Source organism: Corvus kubaryi, unplaced genomic scaffold (genome assembly GCF_017639235.1).
Source record: "Corvus kubaryi isolate FWS band 111438036 unplaced genomic scaffold, C.kubaryi_AGA036_p1.0 37256, whole genome shotgun sequence".
Lineage (NCBI taxonomy): Eukaryota > Metazoa > Chordata > Aves > Passeriformes > Corvidae > Corvus > Corvus kubaryi.
The window spans coordinates 5,325,855-5,345,595 of NW_024581076.1; the positions used below are offsets into that span (position 1 = coordinate 5,325,855).

Here is a 19,741-nt window from a genome sequence, read left to right on the forward strand (position 1 = left end):
CAACAACAGCTAGAAAACTGCACCTACAAAACCTAAGCCAGAGCAAGGAGATCTTAAAAATGAGGACTAGTCTAAAGAAAAGCAGCACATTAAAAGCCTAGATATATCTACTACCTTTATACAGGTAAAACCTGAAGCCTCAAAAGCAAGCAGTGACATACACATTGTAAGCAATTACTCTATAAAGACAAGTATTTGGAGCAATTCTATAATTCTAGTATAGCAACCAAAATGACAAGATTACATCTATTCTGAAACATGTCCTTGCAGAAGAATCTTCCTATCTTCAACAGAGTTCAAGTCTGAGTTGTCAATCTGAACAGATGCTATATGTCACTTTCTCTCTGTTACTTAAAAATTATGTTAGGCAACATGCCAGAGAATTTCAGAGGTGAAACACAACATTCAATTTCTCAGATCTCCTCCAAGAAAGAGAAGGAACTGAAAAATTATCTATCTTCAAGTGATTCAATAATATCTATGTCCAAATCAGCAAGCTATCTGCATCAACAAATGTGGATGTGCACGGGACCTCTGGCAGTCATCTGGTCCAAACCCCTACTCAAGCAGGGTCACCTAGGGCCAGTTGCCCAGGATCATGTCCAGATGGCTTGTAAATATATGCAGGGATGGAGATTCCACAACCTCTCCAGGTAACCTGAGCCAGTGCCTGATCACCCTTGTGATAAAACAATGTTTCCTGATGTTCAGAAGCAACATCCTGTAATTCCTGCTCATTGCCTCCGGTTCTGTCTCTGGGCACTACTGAAAAAAGCCTGACTCTGTCTTCTATTTAGGCTTCAAATCTGTGGTTTGGAGATTTTTATTTTTGTTTCTGTCTTTCCTTTTTTTTTTAAGTAAGCACTCTGGACTAGTCCAAGATGGGTCACATAGAGCACCTTAGGTGCGCTTTGAGAACACTTCTAATTTAGCTTAATCCAACAGGATATGGATTTATGTGCTCCAAGAGCTCTTCATTACATGGGACAAAAAACATAATGTAGGGATGACCATGAAATTTCTGTCAAAAGCACATTCTTTATCCAAAACCACACAAGCCTAGGAAACACATCATACAAAAACAACGCTTGAAAACAAAATGGTTTTGCAGTATAAACTATCAAGACATTACTTCATGCTTTATACTTTTCCAAGATAGAATTGAGAGACCCTTTTTATTTCTCCTAACAAGATGTACAAATTCAGAATGAAAAGCAGAGACATTTTTCAGAAGAAAAAAATTGAGACACTAAATTAAAAATCATTTTCACATGACTAAGGATATCATGGTATATGACTACACTTGTTTCTAAAATCACCACAGTTCATTTCAGTATTACATTACAGTATTACATTTTCCAGAATAAATACTGCTCACTGAGCTCAGAATTCACCTAGGAAGACCAAAAGAGGCACTGATGTCATAAGTACTATTGCTGAAAAGTTCTACATCTCTCTTTCTTGTATCTGTTTAAGCACCATAGAGGCAAAAATTTATTCAATCATAGAACAGCCACCAAAATTATGAAGAAAAAAGTAACATGTCTAGTCGAGACCTTTAAGATGATCTCTTCAAGAAAATCAAGCTAACTTGTTAGAGCCTCAAAACCTGATAGAAGGAATTGGTGCAGGGCAACATTAAGAGTAGTGCCTTGTTAAACACTAAGGATTACTAGGTAGAGAAGTCTTCCAATCAATGAAAAGTAGCATTTACCCAGCTAAACAAAGACATTTGTCTGTAAAATAGGTTTTGCTCAACACCCTGCAAAAGAGCTCCCAAGAAACCTAAGCACGTTTCACAAACTTTTATCTCTGGAGTAGCTGTGAGCCTGCTCACCTGCAGGGAAGGCTCTTTTGCAGCATCTGGTTGCTTGTTGATCTTCCAAGCCTTTTCTGTGTCATCTGACTGTGACACATTTGACTCAACCCATTCAACTGAAGAATCCTAAAAAGAGAGTTTAATGTAAAGAATAAAAATAATACCTTAACACACTACTTGATAACATGCAATACTTAAAATTATATTGTAATTAAAATAAATGCTGATTAGCTTTATTAATATAATACTGTTTAATATTTAAAAATACTGATAATAAAACCAGAATATTGATATTCCCACAGAAGATTGTTTCTCCATGATCCGAACACTCCACCACACTTCATGAGCACATCACAGTATGCAACACTAGCTCATACTGGCAGTTTATGTGCATAACTCTGCTAAAATGAAAACCAATTGCGTTTATGACATAACAAAAACAAAATTTTAAAAAATCTAAATTCATTACTAAGTATGTTTCACATTTAAAAAGGGGCACAGCACAATATGAAGCACGGTACATACTATTGCCTGCTATTTCTGTATCTAGCTTCCTACACTTGCATTTGCAAACAGTGTACTCACATTTTTCACTTGAAGCCAATAGGACTGCATTGAACAGAGTTTCTTTGTTATTTACATGAACCTGTCTTAGGAGTAACAGAGTTTGGATGGAAGATACAGCCAGGACTGTGTTGTATCCTAGGAGTCCCTGTTGTGATCTGAAGGGTTTTGGTTACTCCCATGGAGAATGTGGGACATTTGTGCCTTTGGTTACTTCCCACACTGGTATTATAGTTCATCTCTAATATCAATCCCTGAGAAATAAATCTCATTATAATGCACGTTCCTTCAGTCCATAAAAGCAGCTCTCTGAAAATTCAAAGTAACAGTGCCACCTGACCCACACCAAAAATGCTGGGAAGATGTTTTCCACAATGTGGCCAGAAGGCAGCAACCAGATTCCAAATGCAGTCTCTGCACTGTTTTGCCAGAGTGCCCTTCCATGTGAAGGCATATCCTTACAGACCAAATGTACAAGTCCTTCAGACCCATGTTCAACTCCCATGTTGTTGGGAGTGTCCATGGTTGAACATCTGTGGGAAAAGGCAGAAGTAATTCGTGCTTAAAATCAAAGTCAAGTATTTGCAATTTTAGACACCTCTTTCTATCATATACCACAGACTATGGGGTACCTAGGAAACTTTCCTCTCTCTACCAGAATGAGGATTTTGTTTTTCATTTTCTCTCTGCTGAAAAACTATAAATCCCTTATAGTTCCTAATGAGTGGATTCAATATTATAAAATTCACAAGCACTCACATAACAGCCTATTTTAAATCGATTAAATACTCAGTATATTAGAACTGACAAATTTTGCCACAATTTTTCCCAATAGAAAATGATGAGACTAAGCCTTAATTTTACTAACCATGTGCATCTACAGGGACTAAAATGGCTCAAGTTCTAAGACTGTAATTTGAATTATTTTAAAATTTCTTACTTACTGAAGAGCTATCAAGTAAGTCATCCTTCTTTTCAGATTTTTGTTTCTTACTTTTCTTCTTTTCTTTCTTAGCTTTTTTGGAATGTTTATCCTTTTTCTTTTTCTTCTGCACAGAATGTTCCTACAAGTAAATGTTTGTGAATGAGATCCAGTAGACCAAATCACCCATATACAAAAAAAATCATCAAAACCTACTTACCAAACCACACTGAAAAAAGGTAAAACACACATAACTACCTTTTACTACCCTTTCTCTCTTCTATGAAGGGAGGGGTGGGCTGGGGTGGGGTGCTGGGGCAGGGACAGCATACCTTGCATCAATAATCAGTTTTTCTTGCCCTCTCAATATTTTTTTCACTGGAACTAAGGCACTATAACTATACAGATAGTATCTACTACACTACATTTACTTTGGTCAAACCTGTTTCTTCAGATATCACTACATTATCAATTCACATCCTTCTCTTGCTGAAATACCTGCACACTAACAGCGTGTGATTATTCAGAGGCTCCATTAAGGTTTCTCCAGTGAATGACCACAAATGAGACTGCTATGAAGCCTTGAATCCTCCAGATTTCTTCCCATGGAACTATTATTGTCTGATAGCACTTGCTCATCTGCATTTGGTAGAAATTAACACTGGAATTGAATGACAAAATTTCTTCCTCATGGTGAGTAAAAGATTATTACTACCTTAAAAAAAGCTAATATCAAAGCATGAATGAACCAGAAATTGGGATGCTTTTAAGGATCACCTTAAAGCCCTCAGTCTTCTGTTCATATAAACGTGCTGTAAAGGTAACAATCTAATTCAATGATTTACAATTCTATCACTTTTTCCAGTTGTTCCATACGTTCACTCACATCAGCAGGCATCCATGTATCTTCACCTCCCAGATCCTTTAGCAGCTTGCAACTCTCCTTCTTTTCATAATTAATTTTGGCCTAAGATGAACAGAGAAGAAAAATAACCAGGTGGAGCTCAGTAGCATTTCCTTACAGACACACCTCTGCAAGCCACACTGACACAACCATACACAATGTTGAGAACTGCAGTTCAGGCTTCAGAATGTTCCTCCCTTTCTGGCTATGGAGATAAAACTAGAAATACTTTTACTGCTTCTTCTGAAAAAATAACCATCACTGTAAACAGTTTCAATACCTAAAAAGGATTTTTATAAGCCACATCAATAAAATAATTATTTTTTCAGCCTCTGAAGTTCACTCTATTTTAAGCATAAATACGACTTTTGGAAGCAAGTTTACTGAAGTATAACTTGTCCTTAGGAAATTCTTTATCCCATCTATCATATGCCATATATCACCATACCCCGATTGAACAGGAGGAAAGTTATTTTATATTATAACAACCCTAATTTTGTGTTAGATAAGTCTTGCAAATTTTAACGTGCCTTTGGGTTTTTGTTTATTTGAGGGGTTTCTCTTAAAATAACTAAAATCAAAACAAAAAGGTAGAGTTTGGAATTTTTATCCTTAAACACCAACTTTTACCAGAAAGTGTTGTCAAACATAAGCCAAGAGAACACATACAAGTTTTAAAAAGACCAATATTTAAAACAAGCAAATAAAAAACTCTCAGGAGATTAGACAGCAGTTGAGGTCTTTCCTCCTAGTCACCTATCAGCTCTCCAGATCCAAGACTGTTCCCTGCACCAGACAGTAACCTCCCTACCACAGGCCAGTTTCTCTTTTTTTGGTATAGCCAAGAAGGAAATCTGCAGCTTTTGTCCTGACAGAAAACAATGCTTGCAGGAAGATGACCAATACACTATAAGGGTTCAAAGAACAGAAATATATGCTAAAAAAATAAGAAAAATAAGATTAAAAGAGGTTTTTTTTAAAGTGCTAACTCACAAGATAGGACTGCTGCTGTGTTTTTGAACATTGGCATCAGCATATTGAAAGTGGCACAACACAAAGAACTCAAAAAAAACCCCTACACATCTGTGCCCAAACAAAACACTCTTTTAAACCTTCATTGTCTACTTTCTCAGAAGCTCCAGGTGAAAAACTTTCCAATGCACTTAAATGCAAGCAAAGCAAGGCTGCTACCCAGACTTCTTGATTTTAAACAAAGGAATATTGTAAAACAAACAAAAAATAGTATAAATCAGCTTGAATAAAGAGGCCAAGACTGAGACTTCCATCTAGAATGAAGCTGACAGTCTACAAAGGTGAATGCTACCTCTTAAAATTCAAAAGGCAGGCATAAAGAAAGAATGAGTTAAGAACACATTCAGACACCTATTCCAGTGTCAAAACATTTTCCAGTTTATAAGTAAACAAAGCAACAAAAGAATGAGCAGGACTACAATTCAGTGAGAGTGAAATAGCTGTTAAGCACAACATAGCATCACCAAAACCACCCAGGACTCCAAAAAATTCAGGTGTGTTTCCTGCTATCCCTTCACGATCCAGAGAGGTAACCCTGGCCACCCTAAGACATCTAGGACAACACCCATGAAAATTCATGCAGAAATCACTGATTTATACATTCTCTTCTAGACCATATAGACAATGATGGCCCTTTTGTCTTAAAAATATGTTCATCTGAGTAAAAGTAAACATGCCACATTTTTGAACAAGTGAAGGATAATAACCTCAGCTATGCAACTCACAAAACGTCTACAAGCCACAGACTCCAAACTTAAGCTTATAACTGGACAGAGATGAAACACTGGATATAAAGGGAACCTGAATACAGTTCTAAATGGAAAAAAAAATTTTAAAAAACCAAACCATACTCCGTTTGCTCCACAAGGAAACACAAAACAAGTTGCCAAGATGTAGATTGGAAAAAAAGACAGGCTTTCCCTATATACCATTTCTCTTTTGGTTGAGAAAGAACTGCAGCTGGAGTCAACAGCTCCCTTCCACCCCTTCTGCAGCTCTCAGGCACATAAATCTATAAATGCCACAAATAAAAGTCATCCAAGATCAACTTGTCACCATGTCTTCATTGTATATGCTCTCTGCCTGTCATGGAAGATTTAGCCTCTTATAATTTCCTATAATGACAAGTATATTTTAAATAACATTACTATTTTCTTCATGCTACCAAAGTGACAAATAAACATTGAATAAAATTAGGTTAATGTTATAAATAAGGTACAAAAGGAGCTTTTATACTTTTTATTAGATCCAAAAATAAACAGAAAAAATGAAGGCAAGTATTTAAGTAATTGAGATATATGATCCTGATGAAAGAGGTGGATCATCAGTTTGGCTGAAGTACACAAATACTCATTTAGAACACAGGTTGACTAGAAATCATCATCAGACTATAGATTGCTGTCTCCTGAATACTGAACGAAACAGGACTGGGCAAGGTGAATGTGTAGTGGCAGACTGACCACCAGGCTGTTAAAAAGAGAGACAGAAACAAAAGCATCAGGTGAAAGTTTGTGTCGCCTAGACAAAGATACAAAATATAGAAGATTCTTAAGAACATATCTATGCAAACTCAAAAAAAAAAAAAAAAAGCTGCCTAAAGATCTAAAAATATGGAAGTCATAATTTCACCTAAAATATCATTTTAACACAAGACTAGAAAGTTAGCAGCAATACCCTCTAAATCTTTCTACCTCTAAAATCTAGCTCCCTCAAATTAGAATATTCATTTCTTATTGTTCGTGATGCTTTCCCCTCATATACACACAATTACTTCAAGTGGAAGTGAGGCGGAAAATCTGCCTACACTACTTTATTAGCTTCAAAACTTACCTTTATATTCTACTTTCCTTTTCAAAAGCTGCAGGGCTTACTAGGATGTCATAAAATGTAAAAAATAAAAAAAAAAACCTAATTAATTTCCCTGTCAGGCTTACCATTCTATCTATGAGGACCAACTCTAATAGTTTCACATCTGTCAACACACAGGAGTCCAAGCATTTAATTCACATTAAGGTTCATTAATACTTTTCATACCACAGGAATATCCAATAATTTATACTTTCCCCTTTACAAATGAGGTACATTTTAGGTCACCACAGCAATATTTTTAAGTGTTTTCTCCATAAATACAGGATGATTCTGAAATACCCCTCTTTCAAAAGTAATGCATTAATTATGCAAACGCCTGTGCATGTACACATGAACACATTATGAGCAACAACCTGTCAAGGAGGGCAAGCATCATGCCACACTACGCACTTCCGCAACACCCTAATAAAATTGCTCATGGTCTCCTTTGCTACAAAAACAAGGTGAAGTCTAAGGCAGGCAAGGCACTCTGCAAGCTCTGTTGATAAGATGCTATAAAAACCATAATTATTCTACAGCACTATGTCAGCATTTTTTGCCATGGTTGAAGAGAGCCACATTTTGCAGTCTTTAGCACGTAGGCGAAAGGGTTTTGAATTTCACAGATCCATCTGAATGTGGGAGGAAACCAAGTTCAAGGAAAATGCTTTCTGGTTTTCATCAAGCAGGTCATTAAGGCCAGCCCGCCCAGTAGCTGACAACACTATCTACTAAATGAAGACTAAAATTTGCTCCAAAGCAGCCTGTAACACACTGCAGTTGCAAAACCCAAAAGCTGTAAAAATTACATCATGCCACACCAGGAGGAAGCAGGAAAGATCAAAGACACTGCCAACAGCCAAGTTAGAGGTCACACAATAAATGGAGCTTGTTACACAGCAGTCCCTCAGGGACGTCCAGAAGGGATGGAGGGATGTCACCTAGGGCTAAAAATTCACTCCCCAGCTCACAGAAACCCTGACCAACTCTCTTTCTGACCTCAACTCTATTTACTATTCCAGCTCTCACCAAGGCCAGGGGAAGTTTTCTACAGCACTACAAAGGCCTTGCAATTTTCCACCTATAACTGCGGTCAACCTCTTGTTCTTCAAATGATAATCACCACGATTCAATAGTCAACTTCTTCAGCCAAAAGAAGAAAAACTCCCTTTACCTCCATAAGCAATCAGAAGAAAATCTACAGCACAACATCAGATCAATACGGTATGACAAAAACATTCAAAAGAGAGAGCACCAGCCAAGCTGCTGTCCTGGCTACCTGTGGGAAGGGCAGGGCTCCATTCCCACATCTCTTCTCTCTGCCCCTCAAGTGTTCCCACCACCTCAGCCACCCAGACCTGTTTCTGTACTCCAGTCTCAGGGAAAGCCACTTCAAGGACCACGCTGACATAAAATGAATCCCACCAAAAGCAGGGTGTGGCTTCCTGCAGACCAAGCTTACAAGCTGCCACTCTAGCAAGGTCATCGAGGCTATCAGTCTAAGCACAAGGAACTAGGGGGAAAAGTGCACTTTGGGGAAAAGAACTGTGGAAAAAACTTCCTTTCAGCAACAGCTTTCTGTTAGGAAATTTCAAAAACTCTAACACCTAGCCAGTCCTTCAGACACCAACATAAGGCATTCAATGTATCTACAATCAGCTTTCTAATTTTAGTATCATCTCCCATGCTATCATACAAACCACTCCACTGTTTTAACTGTTTTGATAATCAACTATCAGAAAGGTTGCTGTGGCATGTATTACCCTCCCAGTTTCCATCACTCCAAAGCTCAGGGATAGAGAGCCCTCATTACAACAAGTTCCCTCCAGGGAACTTGAACATACCCTTCTTTAGAGTTCCGATGCTTTTATACCAATTCTCTGTCTGAATAACACACTTATTTTTGTGAATGCTTAGATTATTTTTCTAGTCTCAATATTCCAATTATTGCTACATCCACAAAGATTTCTCAAGGAGGACAACTCTAGAAACACAAGAAAGAGCTTAGCTTCCACCCCAACGTGGCAACTTGCAACTGAGTCAGAAAGCTGCCTGCACCACCACCTCCTCCAGACAAAGCTTTGCCAACTGGAAAAAGTCACCCCTCTGTCATTTTCACCTGCCAAATGCACAGAAGAAAGGCCACTGGAGCGACTATCACTTCAATCATTTACACTTTTTATGATCAATAATCAAAAGTCAGACGTGATTTAAAGAGCAGGCTGCAGGAGATGTCAGCCTTCAACCAGAAACATCGGCGAGGTAGCAGTGGTTCTGCTGCTACACATGCAGACACAACAGATAAATAGAAGCTACTACTGCTAGGACTGCTATTACTGTAAACAGGTATTTTGTGTTAATGTAGGACCTCTCCACTGCTGTGGCAAAGCAAGCTCCAGAGGAAGGCCTTACAGAACATAACAGTGAAGACATCTGTCTTCATCACTGACCTTCAAAAACGATGGGTCTGTTCAAAGATGTTACTTGCAAAAATGCATAGAGGTGCTTTGACAAAAATCTGAAAATCTTTTGTGAAAAGTATTCATTTCTCAGTACCATTACTCTTCTAATATCTCAGACTTAAATGCTGAAGTGTTTATTTCCTTCAACAGATAGAGTTAGGGATGTAACACTTCATGAAGGATTTAAAAGGGAAAGAACAAAAAGGAGGTGCTTAGTATTACAGCACAGAATAAACTATAACCCCTTACAGAGACATGTTTTGTTACTAATTTCTGCCTAAGGAGAGATTTCTGTAATTTTCCACTGAAAACTGCAACGTAAAATACTGCCAAGCACTCCATCACCTCAGCAAATACTGATCACTGCAAAGAGCTAACTGTTAGGCTTTTAGGAGGAAATACCTGATCATACTTCACGAGCAAAACCTGCTGATTTCACAACTTCTTTAGAGCTCTAATACTGTGAATGCAGTGATACTGTTATACACTCGTTGTTGGTTTGGTTTGTTTTAATTTTAAGTTGTATTTTCAAATAAAATAAAACAAAAAATGTAAACCAAATTTGAAGGGAGAAGTTGAAGTCAAAAGCATCGAACAAGATGCTTCCAAAAATAATGGCTTGCAAATCTCAAATCAATTTTTTCAGAAATATAAATAAGTAAAACTAAACACATAATTTCTTGTTTGTGCAACGAATTTGTTTGATGGTATCAATTTATTTTCACTGTTTCAATAATATACATTATTTGACTGAAGTCTTATTTACCTACACTCAACGTCCAGTCTGTCAGTAATCCTTAAAAATCAAAAGGCAGGATTTTCTGTACAAGGAATGGTCAAATCACATCACCCTCAGAGGCCAAAGAGTGAAAGACTCACAGTCCATGGAAAAAACCCAAGTAACAGAAGAGCAACCCTAAAATACAAAAATACTATATGATACCACTGGTGCAAGAATATTCCAAAATTTGAAGTCTTGATAGTTTGTACCAAGAAAAGAAGTGTTCATGTCTAGGAAAAATACACATTCCTGCACTTACCAAAACAACCATCAGATTATTTTCTTGCTGTAAACTTGTAAACCAAAATAGCAATGTCATGAACTATTGTGCTCATCAAAACAAGATGCTATTTCTGAAGCTTAATAACAATTTGCATGTCAACACTTAATTATTTGATTACTGATCATTATCATAAACATTATCAGCCGCTGGGCTTTATCAGTGCAGTTTGGAAGACAGACTACACAAATAAAAGAATACACCTCCAAAATTTAAAAGGGAAATCTCGATCAACGGATTGTGTGGCATTTTGGTTCTTCAAAAGAAGTGTAAGTTCAATATTTCATAACAAAAAGCTCCTTAAGGTGAGTTGGCTGAACATCTCATCTTTCCAGAAACAGAACTGCTAAAGTACAGTTATTTTTGCAAACTTCTCAGATTACCAGAAGCAAAGAATACACAGCTTTCAAACTGTATCTCCCAAAGTAAAAGGCTTCCAGGATCGCAATCACCAAATAACTGTCTTGACTATGTTAGCCAGCTGTGGTAAGTTCCTGCAAATCTCTTGCTGCCTTTCTAACCAAAACAATCAAAACACATTGAGAAAAAGTCTTGCAATAGTTTTCTCCCAGTTCTGTTCATAAAATCATTAAATATCCTGAGTTGGAAGGGACCCACACGGATCATCAAAGTGCAGCTCCTGGCCCTGCACAGGACAACCCCAAGAGTCACACCACGTGCCTGAGAGTGTTGTCCAAACATCTATTGAACTCTGTCAGGCTGGTGCTGTGACCACTTCCCTGGGGAGCCTGTTCCAGCGCCCAATCAGCCTCTGGGTGAAGAACCTTTCCCCAATATCCAACCTAAACTTCCCCTAACACAGCTTCAGGCCATTTCCTCAGATCCTGTCACTGGTCACCACAGAGAAGAGATCAGTGTCTGCCCCTCCTGTTCCCTTCATGAGGAAGCTGCAGACCGTGATGAGGTCTCCCCTCAGTCTCCTCTTCTCTTACACTGAACCAGCCAAGTGACCACAGTCAGTCCTCATACGGCTGCAACCTCTAAGCCCTTCACTCTATTTGTGGCTCTCCTTTGGACATTCTCTAATATTTTAATGTCTTTCTTATATGGTGGCACCCAAAACTGCACACAGGATTTGAAGTGAGGCTGCCTCAGTGCAGAGCAGAGTGAGACAATCCCCTCCCTCGACTGCCTGGCCATTCCACTGCAGCAGGCAGTCCAACCATAATCCAAGTAAAGCAGAGAAAGTCAATACACTTAGGACATTAATCTGTTCTCACACAGGCAGCAACAAGTCCATTTCTGAAAAGCAGACAGCAGAGTATTAACGTGGCAATTATGACATCCTCACGCTTGCACATTAAAAAATGCTAAATTGACTTTTCACAGAAATAACAGAATAGCTACAGAAGAAGTCTTAAAAATGTTGCCCTTTCACATAGCTTAATATTTTGTTATTGGTTCCATAAATGGGAAGAGGAAACATGCAATGAGTTTAAAAAAAAAAAAGTTTAATTCCTAAATTTCTCTATAGGCCAAATTAGAGATAAAGGAATCTCTACAGCTTCTTTTGGCCCACATGGACTTGTACAGGATAAAATGCTTATGGTACACTTTTCTAAAACTTTGGTATAGAAAAGGGGGCAGGGGGGGAAGCTCCCAACCTTCAATATGTCTTCTCCTTACTTCAACTTTTCAGTCTTACTGCAAAGAAAAAGAAGTAGTTCAAGGACATTCATAAGAATTCATTCATGAACACAGCAAATTCCACAAGCAATAGTAAAGAAAACCATTTGATCATTAATGTATGTTTCAGTATTACCCAATGCACTCAAGACAATCTTTGAAAATCAAAGAATCTGACTTAGCTTTAGTTTGTTTGGAAGTGAAAACATAACAATAAGGAAATATAACACAGACTCTATACTGTGACTTTCAGTAAGAAGCTGAAAAGTCACATTGGGGAAGTTTCTCATTGGCCATGTAGGGACCAAGCACCTATAATGTTTAAATTCTGTAGAAAACAACAGCATTGTCTCCAGATCCATTCCTACACTCCACAAAAAATGGATCTGAAGAACCACAGTGGCTAGTATTTCACAAATTATACTCCATTATGTTTCCCTGTATTGGATTTCTCAGTGCTCTGACATTCTCAGACCCGAGAATCTAAGCTAGTATCCTAACTAAAAAATGTCCAGTAATGCTCAGGAAAGCTGAAGTGTATACAGGCTTAAGTCCAAAGTGAGCCATCTCCAAAATATTCCTGGAACTTCCAGCAATCTGGGGCTCAACAACTTTTCAATCAATAACTTTGAACATGTATTTTAGATTTTAGGCTACTCTTATCTGGATGGAAATGCAGTGCCAGTATTTGCAACATGCTATACAAGAGACTGTACAATTTCTCTGTGCATCATCTGAAAGCTCCCTTCTTTTGTCTGCTCTGAGTTGGCTACCTGCAAATCCCTTAATACAACCTAGTTCTTGACCTGAAAGGACCGGCACACAGCACTTCTCTTTCCCTTCTCCACATCATTTAACAATTTACAGAATTCTCTTGTATTAACTTTATTTTCAGCCTATCTTCCCTCATCTCAAAACCTCTAGAGTCCTTGGACAGTCTGCACCAAGATCATCTCTGCACCTTTCCTCCCACCTTCTCCGAGGTTGTTTGGTTCTTCTTGAGATGCTGGGACCAGGACTGCATAAGCTATTTCACATTGCACAGAAATGATGTGCAATATGTCTGCGCAACCATTTGCTTTGTTCTTTCCTCTTCTCACAGTAGTTCTAACACTTCATCATCTTTTGTCTAAGCAATGATGTAACATCTTTATAGAGCTATTTATTCCCCAGTTGTTAGTTTTGAATGGTAAAAGCCAACTCTGAGCCTACTGCTGTACACAGAAAATCAGTTTTGCCTTACTCTAGAAAATTAGGGTTGTGCATTCAGTTTTCTTTAGTATCACACAAAAATTGCACATATATTTTAAGATATTCATGTAGGAGTAATTTGTATTCATTGCATTTTAAAAATATGCTGAACAATACAATGATGGTCTGTTTCTCGTTCAAGTCAAAGAAAATGACAACATTCAACACAGATCCTACATACATACCTTTTAATATACTACATCTAAGCAATAAGAAAACACATCAGAGTTGGTTTCATTCTAAAAACTCCACGTCAATTTCTCTAATATTCTTCAGCAAGGCTGATGAGCAGAATATATTGACACTAAGAGTTAGGACCTATGAAGCTACAGTATCATCAAAGGACTTTTGAGACATATCCTAACAGTGTAGTCAGAAGTGTAGCCCCTGTACTCAAGATACCATGCTTTTTAGCAACAACTCAAACTCTGCCAAAAACAACCTGTGCCCTTTCTCCCCACACACTGTCAGTATGAAGAAGTGTTCTCATTCCCAATGTCAACCTTTCCCCTATGAGAGTGGCTTTGGCTCATTGCTGTTGTGTTTCTCCAGCAACCAAACCTCCTTCCACAGCTTTACTACCTCCCTAAACTGAGACCTACCCAAACATGATTACAGGTTAAATACAAATTCATTGCCTTTTCCACAGATTGCAGCATATTTAACACCAGTTGCTATAAAAACATCACAAAAGCATTTAATGCTACATGTAAAATATTCTTACTTCAAATTAACAGTATTTTAGAGGTAGTAACAAAAGAAGTTAAAAGCATCCACAGAGATTTTGGTAAGAGGAAGTTGTAGCAAAATTTTTATATAACATCCTCACAGGACACTTTCATTTCATGTTAAACTGTTGATGCAAACAGAAGCAAATAGGAAAAGAGGAAAACTATGATTTCATAAACTACTGCAATGTCTGACCCTGTAAAAAGCTTTCACAAAAATTAAGCATTTATCAATGTTTTTTAGTCAGGCTGGCAGCTTGTCACAAGTGGATCCTCCAGGATCAATACTGGGCTCTACAGGCTCAACATCTTCATAAATTATGTGGATGATGGGACTGAAACCTCATCAAGTTTGCTGGTGACACCAAACTGGGTGGTAGACATGTCACGAAGGCAAGACATCCTACAGAGACACCTGGAGAGGCTGGAAGAGCAGGCTAGCAAGAAATGTATGGAGTTTAAGACAGTAAAGTGCAAGGTCCTGCACGTGGGACGACATAATCCAAGAGCCTGGCACAAGTCTGGATCTGCATGGCTGGGAAGCAGCCTTGCTGAAAGGGATCTGGGGGTCCTGGTGGACAAGCTGGCAGGGTCAGCACTGCACTGCTGCAGCAACAAAGGCACTGGATCCTGGGCTGCATCTGCAGGGGCATTGCTGGCAGAGACAGAGACATCACCACCCCACTCTGCTCAGCCTTTGTCAGGCTGCACCAGAGCACCGTGCCCAGCGCTGGCCCCCACTGCTCAGGAAAGACACAGATAAACTGGAGTGTCCAAAGAAAACACATGAAGATGATCACAGGGCTGGGAAACCTGCCCTGTGAGGGAAGCCTGAAGGAGTTAGGCCTTTTCTCCCTCAGAAGAGACACCTAAGGGAGGAAACTCATCACAGTATTCCAGTAAAGGGTGTTCTATAAAGAGAACAGAAGTTCTCTCTCCACAAGCAAGGAGCCACAGGGAGAGGACAAGGCATTCCTGCTGAGGAATACCTTCGGTGCAGAGAGCTCAGTGTGCAGCTGCAGTGTGAGCTGCAGGTTGGGCTCTGGGTGTTGGAAAATGATGGGAGCCCAAGGCAAAAGGCTGTGAACTGGTGCTGTCCCTTTGCACAGCAGACACACCTTTGGGGCCAGCCAGGAGAGCGGGCACTCAGAGACACTGCAGGAGCCAGGGACTCAGCAGGAGCACCCCAGACTATGGCACAATTACGACTGCAAGGGTATAAAAGCTCAGGCATTTGGTTGTTCAGGGTCCCTCCCTGGAGGCACCCAGCTCAAGCTGGCTTGGTGTTCTGCACCACAATTAAATTGTTCTAAGGATCCAGATGTCTGTGACTCTGCTATGGAACACCTGGGGTCAAGCTTGGTAAGGGAAACTTGTCTGACTGAGTGTGAGTGGTGCATGTAGGGAGTCAAGCAGAGCACGCATTGGCTCACTGGAGCTGCCCTCTGCAAAGGGGCTTCAGTGCCAGCAGTGACAGCCTCAGGCGGTGGGAGTGGGATTCAGGTGGGGGACTGTGCTTCTTGAATGCTCAGAAACGAAAGTTTCCTTAACCCCATCACTGGAGTTCTCAAGACATGACTGAACAGAGCACTAGATAATCTCACCTTGGCTCCCTTTCCCACAAGGGGCTGTCCAAGTGATCTTTCAAGGTATTTCCAATCAGAGCTGTTCTAGGATTCTAAGCCAGTGGCATTGGCCCAGACAGCTTGCTGTACAAGTGGCACCAGCTGAGAAGGCAAGGTAAAGTAGGATAATAGTGTCCTACATAAGTTTTGCTTGCTGTTAAGTGTATTTTCTGAACATCCAAGAGGTTGAACTGAGCAAAGGAGCACTCCTAAATACATCAAGTAAAGAAAGCAACAGACAACAACATCAACAAACTTTTGCAGGGTAGTGTGATTCACTAAGTTAAACGTATTTCCTTTCAACTGCTTGTCAAAAGGGGGGAAATCACTGAAGGGAACTTTTATTGCCAAGAAACTGTTCCAAAACCGTACAAGAGAGATGCCCACATGATACATTACATGAAATCCTCTCTCTTTCTGCTTTGCCTTGAGAAAAGGCATCGCTGTTGTGCAACCATCAGGCTACTCAGGCCATTTTCCCACTACTTATTTTCTGACAATGTCTTTGCCCAGTAAGATTTGGTTGCTGCTTACTCTGGCCTTCCTTTTGTCAAAAGCCCATCACCACAACCTCATACTCTTTCCATACTCTGTCTTCCTCTTACACTTTTCTTGTTATTCCCCCTTAAACTCCAAAATAAGCCATGTCACCTAAGTGATGCGCCATTTACAACTTCAGCATTCACTTTACCTACAAGTCACACGAAGAATCACCACAAATACCAAAATCAGCATATAGGCAGATTTTGAACAAAATTCATCAGGATTAGCACGGGTCTCCAAGTCACAGCAACTCTACCAAAGCACCTGTGAGTGGGAGCCTCCTAATTCTTGTCTTACACTACAGCAACATACCAGGCAAGTCATCAGGCTCCCACTTCTTAACACACGCACACAACTTCAAGTTATTACCACTCCATGACCAGAGTGTTGCAATGGAGAGATACAGCCTCTTTAGTAAAGACAGACCACAAGACAAGGAGGAGATGCCTTTCATGTCTCGTTTAGGAAAAGGCTGAGAGCTGGGCCTGTTTAGCCTAGAGAAGGACGGGGAGTGAGGGTGGTGCCATCTTACCAATGTATAAAAAATCTGAAATGAGAATGTAAAGACGACCGACTCCAGCTCTTTCCAAAGGTGTAAGCACAGAAATACATAATAAGTGGAACACCAAGAGGATCAATACCACAAGTGGCAAAACGCACGAGATCAGGTGGGTGTCACGCAGAAATTCCAGAGTGCGTCCTGCCACTCCCGGTGCCGCAGCCCAGCTCCCCTCGGCACAGAAGGGGCTCTCCCCACGTTGTCCCCTCCTCAGGCTGCCACGGCCGCGGCAGCCTTCAGGAGCGCCCAGCCTAGGGAACGAGGGGGTGCTGAGCGGCCCCAGGGCAAGGCTGGGCCAGGCCGGTCACCCCACCTGAGCCAGCAGCGCCTCCCGCTCCCGCTGCTCCCGGCTCCGCTCGCCCTCCAGCCCGGACGCCATCGGCACAGCCCGCCGGAAGCCGCGCAACGGCCGTACGGCAGCCCCGCCGCGACACTGTCGTGAACAGCGTCCCGGGCAATGGCGGGGCGGGGCTGCTGCGGCTCCTGCCGGCGGGGCCGCGGGATGCGCGGGGACAGCGGGAACAGCCGGGCACAGGGCACAGCGGGCACAGGGCGTAGGGAGGGCACAGCGCCCGCCCCGCCGGCGGGGACCTCCCCGGAGCAGAGCTCTGCTGCCGGGCCCCTCAGCCCCTGTGCGGGCTCCCCAGCGTTCGCCGCGACGCGCTCAGCTTACGACAGGGTTGTAGAATCACAGAATATCCTGAATTGGAAGGCGCCCACAACGCTCATCGAGTCCAACTCCTGCATAAGAGCATCCCCAGGAATCACACCATGTGCCTGAGAGTATTGTCCAAGCGCTTCAGGCTGGTGCTGTGACCATTTCCTGGGGAGCCTGTTCCAGTGCCCAGCCACCCTGTGGGTAAAGAACCTTTCCCCAATATCCAACCTAACCTCTTCTGACTCAGCTGCACGCCGGATTCCTCGAGTGCTACCACAGACAAGAGATCAGCGTCTGCCCCTCCTCTTCCCCTCACAAGGAAGTTGTAACTGCAATGAGGTCTCCCCTCAGCCTCCTCTTCTCCAGGCTGAACACACCAAGTGACCTCAGCCACTCCTTGTATGGCTTCCCCTCAGGGCCCTTCCCCATCTTCATTGCCCTCCTTTGGACACTCTCCAATAGTTTAATGTCTGTCTTACATTGTGGCACCCAAAACTGCCCCCAGCACTCGAGGTGAGGCTGCCCCAGTGCAGAGCAGAGCAGGACAATCCCCTCCCTTGCCCGGCTGGTGATGCTGTGCGTGGTGCCCCAGGACAGGGTTGGCCCTCCTGGCTGCCAGGGCACTGCTGACTCGTGTTCAACTTGCCACTGACCAGGACCCACAGGTCCTTTCCGTGGCGCTGCTTTCCAGTGTCTCATTCTGCAGTCTGTCCATACATCCAGGGTTGCCCCATCCCATGCACTCAGGTGGGTTCCCCACACCTTGCTCACAGCTCACCGGCCTCGCAGGCAAAGGTCACGGCAAACACCATGTCATGGCACAGCAGCTTATTGCAACCCTGTGCTGCTTGACCAACAGGACCACACAGTCCCAGGATAGGCATTAAGGAAACTTCCCTGCCCAGCCATCCAGAAGCCACTCCAGCAGTCACACTCATATCACCTGAGTTGGACCTGGCAGCTACATACCCCACAGTCAGACAAGGTTTCCTTACTGGCTTGACCCCAGGTTTCCCATAGCAAAGTCTGTGACATCTCAATCCTTAAAATATTTTAATCATGATACCACAACAAAACAACAATTTGAGCTGGGTGCCTTCAAGGAGGGGCCCCAAATGAAGAAACCCCAGGGCTCTTATACCCTCACAGTTCAAGCACAGTACAGTCTGGAATCCTTGGCTCCTGCCATGCCCCTGAGTGTCCAGGCACCTGGCTGGCACCACAGGTCCCCGTGCCCTTTGGCAGTTTCACAGTCTCTTACCTCGGGCTCAGACTTCTCCCCAGAGCTCAGCCTGCAGCTGCACACTGAGCACTAAATGTATTCCTCAACAATGGGAATACTGACCTCCAGGCTCATCCCTCCTGCCGAGCTGAAATTCCCTTACACAGACCCTGGCCTGCTTGTCCAGACCAGCATTAATGAGAGCAAACAAACGTGGCCCAAAAGATGCTCACAGGTTCCACACAGTGCCCAGTGCTCCCCATTGCTGTGAACGCCTCCAGGTGATCTTCCAGACACTTTCTTGCCCGTTTGCAGCCAGTTCAGTGCATCCATGCAAGACCGTGACCTCTGTAATGTCAGGATGACGGCTGCTTGGAATGTGCCTGGGTGAGTGGAGGGAAATTCAAAAACAGGCGTGTTCAAGCACTTAAAGTTGCAGTTGGGCAACAGTATTTGACAGGGCTTCTATAACTCTGGTGAAGCCAGTGTTTATCTGGGACATAATTTCTTTGGGATGAGATCAGAGCATTATTAACGTGTCTGACACCAAATGTGTCCACAGTTGCCAAGTAGTAACATTTAGGCAAAGGTCAGAGTGGAGAGCTTGGGTAAGTTGTTAGCTATTTGCCTGGGACAGTATGTTTTCAAAGTGATAACAGTAATTTAATCATCATCTCCGTGGTGGTATTAAATGTGTAAATTGAATTTGCATATTTGTTCAATTTATACTGACAGTTAACAACATCTCAAGAAAAACTTGTTGTAGATCACCACTAGGTGTAGAATGATAACTGATAGACTTTCATAGGCACCATTTGGAAAAGCAGCATGTGAACCCTCTTCAGGGAGCCATTTACAGAGCAAACAGATGGATACAGAAGATGTTCCAGCAGGAT

General features: G+C 41.7%; 1 protein-coding gene across 2 annotated transcripts in view; it reads right to left on the reverse strand.

Moving 5' to 3' along the window:
- The window catches only part of CWF19L2 (CWF19 like cell cycle control factor 2), a 68,601-nt gene extending 51,217 nt beyond the window's left edge, over positions 1-17,384 (reverse strand). The window contains exons 1-4 of one of the 2 annotated variants that reach the window (XM_042023829.1): positions 17,279-17,384; positions 4,192-4,272; positions 3,328-3,447; positions 1,838-1,945 (exon numbers count right to left, since the gene is read on the reverse strand). In XM_042023829.1, coding sequence (XP_041879763.1) covers positions 1,838-1,945; positions 3,328-3,447; positions 4,192-4,272; positions 17,279-17,344 — 375 coding nt within the window. In that variant the 5' untranslated portion in view covers positions 17,345-17,384. Of the gene's footprint in view, positions 1-1,837; positions 1,946-3,327; positions 3,448-4,191; positions 4,273-17,066; positions 17,241-17,278 lie in introns of those variants that run through there. The other variant, XM_042023830.1, reaches the window with a different exon arrangement.
- Between the last annotated feature and the right edge of the window lie 2,357 nt (positions 17,385-19,741).